Source organism: Oreochromis niloticus, linkage group LG22, assembly GCF_001858045.2.
Source record: "Oreochromis niloticus isolate F11D_XX linkage group LG22, O_niloticus_UMD_NMBU, whole genome shotgun sequence".
NCBI classification, from domain to species: Eukaryota; Metazoa; Chordata; class Actinopteri; order Cichliformes; family Cichlidae; genus Oreochromis; species Oreochromis niloticus.
In genome coordinates this window covers 32,160,275-32,175,937 of record NC_031985.2, presented here as the reverse complement: position 1 = coordinate 32,175,937, position 15,663 = coordinate 32,160,275, and the positions used below count along the sequence as shown (strand labels likewise).

Below are 15,663 nucleotides of genomic sequence, written 5' to 3'. Positions count from 1 at the left end.
AATAAAGTACTCGGTGCCTCATGTATTAAAACAGTCGTATATTCCACATTTACCCATAAATCCGTGGAATAAATGTGTAATACTCGTGACTCTTTTGGTAAAAAGTCGAACTTACTTTTGTCCTTGATTACTGTAATTGTTGTCATACGATTCATATCCTTGGTCATCATAAGCTGTCCCGTAGCCGTCGTCGTATTCCTGTAGTAAAAAAGTAGACAAAATTTACCCAGTTAGATGAAGCTCAACACAGAAAAAAAAAATCCAGAAAACATTTTGACATTAACAGGATGTTGATATGACAAGCTGTTCAACATCACACCTGCTGAAATGTGGAGCGATGAGGTTAAGAAAACATATAGTATGATTAATATATTCGTCTGTGTTGTGCTGTTTGTTTAACTTGCGGTTCGATACCTTTCTAATGCGGGTTAACAACAGCATCCGAATGTCGCTAAGTCGTATCTCTTACTAAAGACAACTTTTTTGCAATGCAATACATCAAAGCTTTCAGCACATATATAGGTCAAAAAGCTTCATCTGCTGCTGTTGGAAGTACATATGCAGGACTATTAGAGTAGCAACTGCAGCCCTGCCCTTGTCCCTGTGTCAACTAACTGACAGTGGGATGCAAAGACTTGCTGTGGCTATGTTTCATCACCACCTCAAAGGATGAGCCTTGAACATCTGTTTATACTCCAGCAATCTGCACCCCTCCCACCCCCTCACTCTACCCAGGCCCCCGCCAAGAGGAACATCAAAGCGAACCAGTGCCGCACCCGTCCTAATTTGGGATAAATGGGACTTATGTTCCACAAAAGGCGTCGACCCCTAGCGACACATCTCTCATCCCCCACACACTTCTTGGCTAATTCCATCTGCCCCTTATTTGCATGCTTGAAACGAATGTCTGTAAGATTCAGCACCAGAAGAAAATGCTCATCACATCCACGTTATTATTAAAAACTTAATTCCTGATTAGAAACATGCATTTGCCAAATGACAGCATTTGAATTGACTCTTTTATGTTTAATCCTTCAGAAGCAAAGTGAAGGAACTACATGTGACATATAACAAAGCCAACTCAGATGTAGTAAGACTTCCCTGTCTCTGGGTAAAGTACGAGATAGGCAGTTGTTTTCTTAGTCTGTGGTGAATTATGTCAGCTGGATTTTAGGAATCTGCTGGATAGGAGTATGCGGAAACTTCTTGGTCATCCAACTGGGTGACTTTTTAAGACAATAACTGGTAATTTTAATCTTCATATTGGCAGTCCTCCTGACAGCAAACTAAAATAACTTATTGCTATGTTTGATTTGGTACAGCAGGTAACCCATAACACCCACATTCATGGTAATACACTAGATTTACTGATCGCTAATTGGCCTTAGTATTATTTTTGTTAATGTTTTGTTAATTTTTGTGTTTTTTAATGAGCTGATCAACCTAGGAAACAAGGCAAGACCTACAACTAAAACATGTATTTAAATGAAAATGCTGGTATTTTATTTGTGACAGCCACAGCTAGTCTGTGGATGACCAGCCTGATCAGTTTAACTTAGGATCTTTGACGATATTGCACCTGTCATAATTGAATCGGGCAAACAGGAAGATACTTCTGAATGTAAATAAAGGAAAAGCAAGCTTCAGAATGACTATGACATTTTTACACACAGCTTTAAAATACTTTTTGTATTACTGTAGGGTCTGCCTTACAATATAAAGTGTCTTGAGGCGACTGTTCTTGTGATTTGGCACTATATAAATAAAATTGAATTTAAAATTGCTTGTTTTTTCTTATTTTCTTATTTACCTTATGCCTAAATTTTATTTTGCCATGTTTTATTATATTGTATTGTTGCTATTGTTCTTGTGCTATTGTAAGGTGACCTTGAGGGTGTTAAAGGTGCCTACAAATAAAATGTATTATTATTATTATTATTAAAATTGAATTGAATTTTCACATCTAAAACTTTGAGTTATGTGGAGCCACACAAACCTGTGCTCCAGACTTATACCACAAGACTTGGTCTCAACCAGAAAGTGTAATCAGTTTCTCCCTGTTTTCAAGAGAAAGTATCAGTACAAATACCTCTTATACTCTGTCAGCCATTAATTGAACTAACGTAACATTAACACGTAGATTAACTGAAGCTTGAATGTCAGAGTTTAGTACCATTGACCACAAAACCCTTAAACAAATAGTGCTCCATCTTAATCCTGGGACCTTCCCATGTGTTTTCTTAAAACTACTTTCAACAGTTTAGCTGAGCTCTGAGATCCTGAACCTTGTTGATGGTTCTCTCTGTTTATTTCTTATAAAGAAAAGCTACTGCAATGCTCTCCCTAAAAAGACTATTAGACAGCTACAGTTAGTTCAGAATGCTGCTGCTAGAATTGTAACAAAAATGACTCCAGTTGTCAGTTCCCTGTATTGGTTTCCAGTAAGTATAATTGATGTTTAAAAATCTTTAAATGGATTGGGGTCTAAATATGTGAGATGGATACAAACCAGGTAGGTCTCTAAACTCTGCAACATCTGGTTACCTAGTAGTTCCCAGATCTGGAACTAAACAGGCTGATAATGCATTTAGCCACACTCCCCATAGCAGGAACCCAGAAATGAAACCACCAGAGAGCTGTACCATAATTGGTATTATTGTTGTTTTTATTTTTGTTATTTTTATTGATATTATTGTTATTATCATCATTATTATTATTATTATTGTTGCTTTTTTCCTTTTTAATTTTATGTTGCAAACCACTTTGAATGACTGTAGTATTTTAAAGGTACTATGTTACTGGTGTTCAAGTGGAAAAATTGTTGATTTCGGTCTTTGTGAATTCTTTTCTATTTATCTTGAGGCAGCTTTAGGGAATTAAAGTCCCTTCTGACATTTCTAATTCTACAGTTACAAATGCTTTTGCAACATCAACAGTTCTTCACACTAATGCGAAGGCTAAATTTAGTCAATAACTGTACTTTCTACAATATGAACCCTCTTGAACCCACTTCAAAAGCAGAGGCTCTCAAAAGGCAGTGCAATTTTGTCAAAAGCTACGTAATTAAAACCACTTTTCAACAGGCAGAGGAAACTGAAGGCTTTCCCTCTGCCTGAAACCCGAAAAACAGTGGCAATAAAAGGATCAGGCTGACAAACGCAAGGTAGAATAAAACTGACATGAATATTTAACTGTTAACATTTTATTGGCAACCTAGGGTTAAGGTTGGGTTAATGTCCACCTCTTTTCACAGGAGTTTCACCTGCTCAGAGCGCCGAAATGGAAAATTTATATTGTTTTTAGGAGAAAAAAAATACTCATTTTTTTGTGTCCCGAGTCTAAAAAAAAATCTCTCAGTTTTTAAAACTAGCATCTAGTGGTCATTAGGTTTCATTTTTCACCCAAGATGCTTGGTGCTTCATGCCAAAATGCCATAAATTTAATGTTGAAACGTTGTTTAACGTTGTTGAGCAATGGTGAAAATACTAATTGCTGACATTTTTAATATTGGAAATATTAACCACGTTTAAAAAAATCTGATGAGAACAAATGACAGCAACTGATTTTTCTAGAATTAAGACTAGTAGTACCTTTCCATTCTGAACACTACATGACTTTATCTGGCTCGGTGGTTTATTACATTGCATCAGTCAAGGTGAGGAAAGGAGCAGCTATCTTATATTAGGCTTCATTAAGTTGGTGATGCTTTTCTCCATAGCAACCTACTTTTTCCATCCATGAACTCAAGCATCAGGTTCCTAACATCATCTATGAATCTTTAATCATAGAATATTTAAATGTATTAAAAAGAAATGGAAAAGCCACAACTCAAGTGTTTGAAGCTGAAACAGCGTTAACTAATAGACGACTGGAAAGATTGTGTGTGGCTATAAATGTCTTCCCATTTGAATTTAAAATAATGTTGCTGTTTTTGTCAGAACGACGTCTGGTTTTGTCTCATTACTCTGAGAACATCCCATTTCAATGTATTTAAAAGTTGACTCTTGTTTAAGGTCACTTTATGAGGCTGGAATAAACAAGGGTGGTCTGGAATATTGAATGACGAGAATCCTTAGAAGGACTCAGCTGTCAAATAAGATAATTCACAGGAGATAATTTAGTTATTTGAATTACACTTAAACCTAACACTTTTCTGCTAGACAGAGCAAACATACACAGTTGGTTTCCAAATATACCCAGTGAGTTACAACATTTAATGCAGTGAAAAAAATCAATCTTAACTTTTCTGTGTCTCAAACTAAAACCAATTAGCTGGTGTATAAAGGAAAGCAAAGTTAATGAAATTAGCAAGGAATGTGTCTTTGCTACTTGGCTGTAGAGTTGCATAAAATGATGTGGAAAAATACCACATCAGACATCTGGCTGTGTTTAAAGCTCGATAGTTAATGACACAGAGCGACATCATGAAGTACCTGTACTGAAAAGGTATGGCTAATTAAAAATAATGAGCTGTGTGGGCCGGAGAAAGTCTACCAGCCTAAGTCACTGATACTCTATATGGACAAAAGTACTGGGCCACCTACGAATATCATCCACATGAAGATGTATGATACATTTTGCAGCACCAACAGTTTCCACTCTTCTGGGAAGGCTTTCTGCAAGGTTTTGGGGTGTGTCTGCAGGAAATCTCCTAAAGAGCATTTGTGAGCACAGACACTGATGTTGAATGAGACGGCCTGGCTTGCAATCTCCATTCTAGTTCATCCCAAAGGTGTTCGATGGGGTTGAGGTCAGGGCACGGTGCAGGCTAGTCACGTCCTTCCACATCCAAAGTCATCCAACATTGTCTTTATATGGACCCTGATTTGTACACTGGAGCACATTTATGCTGGAACAGGAAAGGACCTTCTCCAAAATGTTCGTGCAGAGTTGAGAGTATAAAAATTGTGCAAAATATCATAGTAAGCTGAAGCATTAATTATCCCCTTCGCTGAGCTAGGCGGCGTAAACAACCCCATAGCATTATCCCTCCTCCACCAAACAGACCTGGCACAATGGCGTCATGCAGGTAACGATCTCAGACTGCCAGATAATGAAGCACAATTTGTTCTAGAGTCCAGTGGTAGTGTGCATTAAATCACGCCATCCTATTTTGTGATGTAAGGCTTGACATGAAGCTGCTCGCCCATGGAAACCCATGCAATGGCACATCTATAGTACAAGCTCCAGTTCACTGCTGAGACCAACCAGCGGTCATGTAACCAGGGAGATGACTCTCCTACTCCCCTCCAATACCCAGTTTTATTTGTTTTTAAATTGCATTGTTGAATTCAATTTCCTTCAGTAAGAGGAATATTAATTTAATGTGAAGATCTTAATAGAAAAATTATTCTGTTCCTGTGCTATGAAGGCAGCAGGGGGGTTCTGTAATCGAGAGTTAAAGAGTAGTTTTCCTCCTCATCAGCAACCAGTAGCCTCCGTACTCTGCTGATGCTGCATTGTCATTCAGAAAATTTACTACAAAAAAACAAATAGACCTCACCTCACAAATGCACTTTGTGGGTTCTATTAGAGTAGCATTAGACTGCAAGGAAATGGCCTTAATACTAAAAAGAAAAAAGAAAAAAGAAAGCACTACTTTTTTTTAGCTCCTCACGTCAAACTCTGTGTACTATATTTGTGCAATATTCCTACAGGGATAACTTTATCCCTTTTTATGTGTGTTCTGTATTGATTTCATATCATGTGGCTTTCCCATGCCATTATTTCTATGAGTAGCAGCAATACATATCAATTTTCTTATACAAAATAAGTATAACATTAGAAGACAAGATGAAATTTATTTGTGCCAGGCTTCTATTAAAAGCAGGTTACAATTTCATTCACCTGTTACCAGAAAAAGACACATCCATGTTATAGATTAGCCCTTTTTTAAGAATAATAAATAAAAACATAGTGAATATAAAAATAATAAAATAGGCAGTGGTGTTATTTTAATTTGAATGGTTCTCTCGTATGAATTCATGTAATATGTAACGTCTTCGTTGTTCGTGTTTCACATAACTGGCAATTGTTTCTTCATAATAGGAAGGGTTTACAATCCAGAGTTACCCAAGATATGGCAGTAAAATTAGGGCTTGATTAATAAAACTGAACTGAATTTATTAAGAAACCCTGTGTGTTATTGTGAAAAACAATTCTAGTTTACAGGGTTAAAAATATTTTGATAAAAATCCACAGTGACTGACATTTCTGCTGTTACGCCTACTAGTAAGATGGCAATACCCTGTGGCAAAACAGAATCTGCTTTAAAAAAAATCAAACAAACAACAAACAGAAGCAGAACTGCCAAAAACTGTTTCTCTAATGAGGTTGACTCTATTTCTTCTAATTTTCTATTTTTAACACGTTTGATTGTATTTTCTGTTTATGCTATTCATATATGTACAGCACTTTGTAAACGCTGGTTTTATTTTAAAGCACTTGATAGAAAATGTGGTATGGTATGGCAATGGCCACATGAGCTCAGGAGATAGAGAAGGTCATCTACTGATTGGAAGGTACGTGGTTCGATCCCTGGCTCCCTCTAGTCTGCATGCCAAATCTCCTTAGGCAAGATATTAACCCCAAGTTGCATCCATCGGAGTATGAATATGGTAGTTAGTAAGCACTTAAAAGCATAGAAGGCAGTGTGAATGGGTGAATGTGGCATGTTGTACAGAGTGCTTTGAGTACTGTGGGAGAGTAGAAAACCACTATATAAGAATCAGTCCATTTACCATGAGGCTGGCTCCATAATGAGTCAATCCGCATAGGATCTCATGTCAAAATCTCCAACTCAACACTATTACAAACCAAAACTACAAATGTGATGTGGCTTGATGACTGAAGCTGTAGTACTGTATTAGTCTATTATTTACATCTAATTAGCAGGTAATGCAACCACAGGGCTAATGAGACTGCTAACAATCTTGCTAGCATTAGCTGATGACTTAGCTTCCTCTGGTATAAACAAAGTTCCACAATCCAGTGTGGGAGGGTTCAAATTTACAAGCAGAGATTTCAAAACGTCTATTGTTCTATATGGTCCATGATGCAAAGCCCTCTTTAACCATAGCAGATGCAGACCAGGCACCGTGGGTGCAGCGCTGGTAGACACTTTAATTAGGCTTCAGCACAAGCCCTTACCGCTAAGTCCTCATCTCGTCTCACTGGTGACTCTATCTAGGTGCTGTCCACTCACATTGGACAACGCTGACTGGTATTAAGGGCCACATTAAACTTTAACAATGGCATGTTATTGCCATTTATTAGAGCAGCTACTCTATAATTGAGTTACAAGAAGGCTGAGAGGAGAAACATGCCTGGTTTATAAATCACAGTGGCACATTTAAAATGATTCTTTTCACTGGCGTCTGTCACACAAAAAGCTTTTTAAAAATGGAGCACAGACTGTGATGATGGTTTTAGTGAAGCGATTATAATATCTGATGTGTCTGTACTGATATACCATTTACTCGAAATACCTTCCAGAGCACAATAGTGCGACAATACTGCAACGGTGCTGTGTTTCCAGCGCTAAACAGGATTAGTGTGACAGTGAGAGGTTGAAGGGGGCCGGGGGTGGGGTGCAGAGACAGATAGGGGGGAGAGAGAACAGCTCCTAAGTGAGTCTTTCATTTGAATGCTAGTGGATGGCTGAGAGGCGTGTTGTCAAAAGATAAGGACTGGCCTCTGAGGCCACTGAGGACTAACAGAGGGTCTGGCACTGCATGTTACAACAGGCGTATCACAGCCGCGGCACTGTGCTCTACAATACCACTGTAACAGATAGGATGCCACTGACACTCCGGCGCTGGATTTATTCCAAGCAGTCTGTACGAAATCCAAATGAGTTCAGCGACGTGCAGCCCTCGCTCTACGAACTTTTCCCAGAAAGTGCACGCACGCCGTGGCCTGTGCTAAAGAGCAGGAAGAAACGCAACAAAAGGTGTCACAAAAGCAAACAACAAAGTGAGAAAATTAAGCAAATGAAAAGAAGAAGGAAAGCTTTGTTGTTCCCAAGATGACTAAATTACGACACCATCTGTTCAAAGAAAAATGTCTCGCCTCCATACAGCTGTGCCACACACTGGTCTTAACTTTTTAACGATGAAGGCAAAACAACACCCCGTGATATTGCCGCGCCGAAAACAAATAAGCCAGTATTTGCAATCCTCGGTCATCTGTCTTGGTCAAAAATTTCTCAAAGTAGCTTTGTGTCATTTATTCAGCTTCTTCCTGCCAGCATATTTCAGAAAGCTGAACAGGCTGGAATTTGCTGGAGCTTTTCTGCTGCAGGGGTAGAAATACTACTCACGCTATCAGATTGAGGGTGCCAAAAAGTTGGCCTCATGCATCAAGTTGAAGTATCACTACCCCGTGTTACGCCTGACAAATGTTTTTCCTTCCGTTATTTTAACACCTTTGGTTTTGATCTTGGCTTAGTTTTAAATGAATTCTGTTCACACCTGCCAAGTATTATCAAGGGAATTCATGCCATCAATAAATTAGCCCTGAAGAAAAACATCTGCACACTGCAAATCACTCACCGCTTTCACTTCTGATGTAGCTCGACTATACGTGCTTATGCAGAACAGAGTCATGACAGGTCGTGGCAAGACTGTATTAATACAAGGACACCAAATATCAATATTTTAATTTATTTAAAAAATTCAAATATTCTGGATTCTGAAAAATACTACTAACAAGAGGGCTCATCTCATGCACCCTGCTCCTGAGAAAATCGAACAATCGGCTCAGCTGAAAAGCACCCGACACGCTTAGCTTGACAGAGCTCAGTCACTGGAGTAAAAGCAGGACAGTAGCCTCCCTGTATCTATAAAAAAAATTAGAGGACGCCTGATGAATGCATAGAAGTCTTTCACATTCTGCGACCGACTACAGCGACTACACAGGTGCCCACAGTTTGAGGCTGTTGTACATTTAAGAGCGCTTTTGATCGCAAGGCCCAGGTCGCCTGATCGGTTGCAAGTTTTCTGCAAACAGTCGCCATCCGACTTGGACTGACTGCAATCACTCTCTGAGACCATGTCGAAGGTTTCAAAATACTTGCCTAATTAATAAATGCAAACAGTTTGCCAACATGTTGCCAACAGTCTGAATGAGTCTATGTCACTGAACACAACTCGGGGGGACTCGTCTCCACTGGCTGCCAGCTGGTTGTATTCTGGTTATATATAGAACAGATCACAGATGCAATAGTTAAATGTGAATTTCTACTTGAAATTTAGGCTGCCTGGGAACTTCCCATAATGCACTGAACATTTTTTCTCCTCTCCCATTTTGCCCTCTCCCTCTTTTTTTGTTGCTCTTCTCTTTCCCTTTACTCCATAACTGGTCACAGCAGATGGTTGCTGCTCCTTGAGCCTGGTTCTGCTGGAGCTTTCTTCCTCATAAAAGTGAGCTGCTCCTCTCCAGTATTTCCAAGTGCTTACTTCTAGGTTTGGTTAGATTGTCCAATTCTGACAGTTTTCTCTCTAACAATGCAGGCCCTTTACCTTACAATGTAAAGTGCCTCGAGGTGACTGATGTTTTGAATTGGTGCTTTATAAAAAATGTGACATTAATTGAAGAGAGAAAGATATTTTGCTTCATGCGTGATAAAACTGTGCTGCTGGAGGTGCTGAATGAAAATCAGAGAATTCGTCAGTCTCCAGGCAATAAGAAAATCACATTTTGTGGCAATATGTTGTCTTGAGGCATTTTTATCAGGCTAAAAACGAAAAGACAAAAAAGGCAATAATTTGCTCCACAAAAACAAATTAGAGGCTCCACATACAAAAATAAAATAGTGGAGGATAACTGAAATGTTTAATTTGTGGTAGAAATTACAGATGACTCTCATTTGTTGGGTGCTAACAAAGAATAATTCCATTTTCTCTGCAATTAGTACAAATCACAGGTTTGGTCCCGTGTGGGGAGGATTCAATCTTATCTTCATGACTGGTCTTGCCTGCCACACCAGTTGGTTGCAGCTTCTTTGTTACTGTATCTAAAATATTTTCACATTCGATTGAGATTAAAACTGCTACAAGGACAGTGAGTTAGACAACATGATTCAATTAACAGTGCTTGGCTCTCAGCAGGACTCGACATGCGGAGAAGTGCCTGAGGGAGATTTTTTTGGGTTTTTTTTTAATGCCACAGTAGTCAGCAAGGACTCACAATGCTCAGAACGGATTACTGTTCCTGGAGGATTTAACATAAACAATGCCAACCCACATGCATTGCACACTTTGTGGTCTTCTCACCCAAAGGAATTCAGCTACCGTGTGAACAGAAACAAACACAGTTTCTCTCGCGTACATCTCCAGCATGGAGCTGATGTTCTACTATTTCGGTTAGCCTCCTTGGATTCTGTTCCATATTGGCAATGCTGGAACGGAAAGATACCAGCCAGAGCCTCATTTCTGACATGGGAGTTACATCATGTTTAATTCTCCTCCAATGGGATTAGCAGCAGGTAAGACAGTGATCTCAATGCACTTAATGAATTATACGAAATGAGATTTGGCTGCAGTCACAGTAGGCACTCAAGACGGCTGGGGCAGCCAGGACTGGAACACGGGATAATGACATTTCTGTGATTTTGTTTGGTAACAATTAGTTTCAGAGTAATTTGATACTGATGCAAGTAGAACCTTTAACAAAAGGTGCATGCCAACTGCACGGCGGGGCATCATCAAGACAAAAATCGCCAGGGGGTAATCGAGGTCTGGCTCTTTCTTCCTGAACAAGAGCAGAGAAGACGCCTCCAGTTGAACAAGTGTTCTGGCCCGTGGCGATGCCGAGCAGAGCACAACGGGAACGTGCATATGAGCGAAAGCTAAGCGGTGACAAATGAAAGCAGCGAAACATCCCTTTGTCATTTCATTGATGAATACAGGGGCCTATTTGTCAGCGGCCGACAGAGAACGCTTGCCCTGGGATAGTGATACATTCAGATAATACAGAGTAACTCATTGAGCCTCTAATTTGCAGCGATGTGCTTCGATTTATCATGTGGCAGATGTTGGGGGTCTTTTTTTCCCCTCACAAACAGACACACAGGTGCAGGTGTCGGGAAGGGAAACGGGGGCTGGGGTGGGGGGACACAGTTTACAACTGTGACAATGATGGCAAACAGCTGGTCCAGGAGTCATTCTCTACGACCTCCACGCATTTGAATTGCAACCTCTGAATAAACCTGTCAGATGTGGTTAGGTATGGGCTGCTGGGGCAATTTTCCAATGCAGGCCACCTCCTCGCTCCTTCCCTCTGCTAAATATGCGATGCTGATCCCGGGGTCTCTGGGGAACTTGCCTTGACAGTGCGGCAGGAGACTCTCTTGGCAAATGCACAAAAGGCTCTGACTCTAAGCCTAATGTATTCATCTCTGGGAGCTGTTGATACTGCAGGTTACCATAAGACTGTAGGTAAGCTACAAGAACAGAGCACAATAACGGCTCGAAAAACACATTTCTACTGTTTACTGTAACAACTCACAGCTTAAAGTGAGGGAACTTCAGACTGATTTTTTTCTTTCCACAGGGATGTGAACTACTACAAAAACACATCTGGGAGAGACATCTGTGCCACATTTTGAGTATCAAACAGTTAATTTTCTGTACTCTGGTGATACCATCTTCACCATTTTGTATCTTTGCTGCACTGATTTAAGGTGGAAATGTCTCTAAAAGGTGGTAAGACCTACACATCACTCTCAGATATTTTTCGTGTTTCATATAGACCGTGCTGAGTCGACACAATTACACAATCGTTTGTGGACGTAACCTCTTTAACTGTAAATGTGTCTGACATTCATGTTATGGCGATTAACTTCATTCTTCAGCCTCTGAACCCAGATTTTTAGGCTTGTTAAGAATAATGTTGATTTCAGGTATGCAGTGGCCGACTGAAATCTTGAAGAGCACAAAATATTACTGTAAGATCAGTTAGCAAGCTAGCAACAGCTCGAGAAACATTAGCCTAGTGGCTCAAAAGTTGCTCCTCCATGATTATCAACCTGCCTGCAAGTGAAGTCTACGCTGTAGAATGAGATGGAGGTAAGAAAAAAGATACTATATATGAACTATGATGGTAACTTTAAATGGCAAACCGCTGAAGAAGTATTACTTACTGGAATGACTCAGTCATTAACTGTGTTCTGGTAGCCTAACAGTATACATTTTTAAAGCTGTAAAGAACGTTTGACTGACAGTCAACATTTTCAACACATCTGGTTACTATTTGGGCAGCACATATACATTGATAATAAATCAAAAATATCTGAATCAAAACAATTAAACAAAGTGAACATATACTGGGTTATATTTCCCTTTTATTAAGAGGCATCTGAACCACCTAAAAAATGGGAATGAGACTGTTTGTAGGTAGATGGACCACTATACAATTTAACTTTTTAAGAAAAAATTGTTACTTTAATTTATATTTGTTTTAAAGTTAGGTGATAACATTAAATATGTAGTATGAGAACTAACTGTGAATAACAGAAGAATTTGAAGTTCAAAATACATGCAAGAAGGCTGAAAGTAACATTTTTTCGTGTCTGAAACGATTTTTGCGGCTAAAGTATGACTGAACTCTAACCCTAGCCTTAAGTTTGCCAGAGACGGTGGATCTTAAATAGGTTACAGTTTTATGACACCCGAATGTAACATACTACCTTAAACATAGTCACATCTAGTTTTTTTCATATATGAGACAAGATATTGTGTGTGATCCATATTTTATTATTATGCTGCTCCAATATTGATAATTCAGAATTAGAAATCAGATTCATACATTCTGACTGTTAAGGCAACAACAGAGGAGAGCTTACATTTCAAACTGGAAAAAAAAAGATCTTACTCTTAGGAGAAAATAATGATCCCATAATGTCCATTAATTAGCCACAGGCTACAAATTGAACTCGATTTTTATCCTGTATTTATTTAAATTCAGGATAATTAGAACAAGGAACATAAACCAAATTAGCCTTTTTAAGTCTCTGTTTGCAACATACCCATTACAGAACAAACAGGAGTAGTACCTTACTAGTTAAAAACACAACAATTCTGAGGCCTAAGGGACAACGCTGAAGTGTCATTGAGACAATGTACAGCCACGTAATGTTGGTATACTTGGAGACCAGAAACTATACCAAGTATAAAAATATGCACATGAAACTTGCATTTTCAGAGTTATGACTCTGAGAAGGAGTTCGATGTTTGACACACATTATAATTACACCTCCTTCAGCTATATGTCACAGCATCTCCTGCTGCTGCCATGCTGATGAACAGACAGATCAGCAATGAAATTGCAGCAACTAATCTGGTGTTGTTTCCATAACACAAGAATGCATGAACACAGTGTTCACTATTCTTGGCTTCTTCCTCCAACTCTCCCACTCCCACTGGGGAAATGCACCTCACAGTTTGAAAACCTCTCATCCACAGTAACCGGGACATGCCCGGTGGAGAAGAAAACCCTCACTGCTGTGCTTTAAAATGTAATATTTAAAACTAGATTCTACTCTCCATAGTATGGGGGTGGAACTGTCCAAAACAAACACCTCTAAAACTAAACAAACATTACAAAAAAGATGGACTCAAAAGTGACCCATGCATAAATGTTGTGTTTTTGAAGAAAAATATCCTCAATTAACCTGCAGCTTGTTAAATGAGCTTCTCAGAAAGCACAATGTTACCAAGCTACATTCATAGAGAACGATCATAGACTATTTGGACACAAACATAGCTCAGTCGAAGATGGATGTAACCACTGCGATGTCATTGGTTGGTGTTCAGACTCATGGTTTGGGGGTTTTGCTGCTGCCGTGTTGGTTTGCATGTCCCCAACCTTTTTTGCGTCACGGACCGGTTTAATGTCAGACAATATTTTCACGGACTGGCCTTTAAGGTGTCGCGGATAAATACAACAAAATAAAATGATACGACCGAGACAAAAACTGTGGTATCTTGTAAATATAATAATAAACACGAATTCACTGTGTAATTGTGTAACTTTATTAGCAGCGTCGTCCTGAGATGCACCAACAACATTGAGACTAACATCCTCCTCTCTGCCCCTTAATGCTCTCTGGTCGCTATGGTAACGTGTAAATATTGCGTTCAAAATAAGACACACAACTACAACACGGGAAAAGACCCAGGGAAACCGAGTTAACGATAAAAACCCTGAAAAGCATAAATTTCACACCCGAGCCTCAACTCTCGCGGCCCGGTACCAAACGACTCATGGACTGGTACCGGTCCGTCGCCTGTGGGTTGGGGACCGTTGGGTTTGAAGACCCAGCAGTGACCATATTTGGAGGGTGACATGCCAGCCTCAAGTGGGCATTAGAGGAATAACAATTTCTCCAGTGGCTTCATTTTTAATCCCCAGAGATTGCCTCATGGAAACAGTAAGATGTAAAAATTGAATCTACATTTTTAATATAACATAAAAATCAATCCAAATCTGAAAAATTTCAATAAAACTCTTTCATTGTTATTTTAAAAACGAGGAGCAGTTGATATGGCACTCAGCCCTACACTACGACTCTAGCAACCTTTGTGAAAATTATGTTAAACTTCAATTTCACACACACATGGACACAAACTACAACACACAAACGTATTTTTGCACACATGCTCACTGCTGTGTTCTCACATTTGATTGGAAATACTCACATATTCGCCGTATGAGTCCTGGACTATGGGAGGAACTGGTCTGTACCCGGTGGCCGGGGGGCCCCTCTGGCTCTCTGCACCCCTCGCCCTCTGGAGGATGGAACCCGGCTGGGCGGGGCTCCTCTGGGTGCCGCTCCTCGAGGCAGTGCTGCGTGCAGTGGAGGAACTCCTCCGCGACTCCTGACACGAGACACAAACATCCGCCCAGGTTTAGATGAAAGAGAAGAAGAGCTAATGCATGTTTTATATCTTATTAGCTTTTTTGGAGGCGACTGTAATAAATTCTGTAGATTACTGGAGGGAGGAATGGAAATGTGCGTCTAGCTGAGATGGATCAGATGCACAACACAACATATTCATATCATTTTTAAGGCAGTAAACGATACTGTTAAATGCATATCAGTTCACAGTATTTCATCTATCTCAGATGTCCATTGCATTCCATGTCTTCACGATGATGTGCTGTAATTTATCATGTTTGCAGTGAAGCTGCCTCATCTACTTCCATTCCAGTTAGTGATTTCCTACATCGGCCAGAATGACTTGACTGCAACCGTAGCAATGAATTTGATACATTCGGCAGGCAGGTTATGTGTGTAGGTGGAGAGAGAGGAACAGCGAGGGTGGAGGGCAAGTTCTTCCAGTCGAGAAGAAGTGAGTCATGTCCATTACTCAAAACACAGCATGTCTTGTGGCTGAATTGCTTTCTTGTCTATTAAGGCAAATGTAGATGAAGAAAAAAAAGTACTTCTGCCTGTTTTATAATAAATGTATTCTACTGTGTTTGTTGATTTTCTAACTTGTCAGCCTTGAGAGTAAAGCACTGGTTAGAATTCTGCAAAAACTGAACATTTTTTTAAAATCTATTTCTTAGACATGGTTGCTTTTGATATTTAGAACTGCCAACAACCGACTTCTGCCTTTAATATTTTAGTAGCCAAGCATGCCCATCACACACTGCTCT

The 15,663-nt window shown here is 39.6% G+C and overlaps 1 protein-coding gene across 1 annotated transcript in view; it reads right to left on the bottom strand.

Annotated features, from left to right (window-relative positions):
* Nucleotides 1-15,663, bottom strand: part of khdrbs3 (KH domain containing, RNA binding, signal transduction associated 3) — a 132,572-nt gene that overhangs the window by 17,452 nt on the left and 99,457 nt on the right. The window contains 3 exon segments of the mRNA XM_003443757.5: nt 116-198; nt 14,700-14,756; nt 14,759-14,879. Of these exon segments, the coding sequence (XP_003443805.2) occupies nt 116-198; nt 14,700-14,756; nt 14,759-14,879 (261 nt within the window).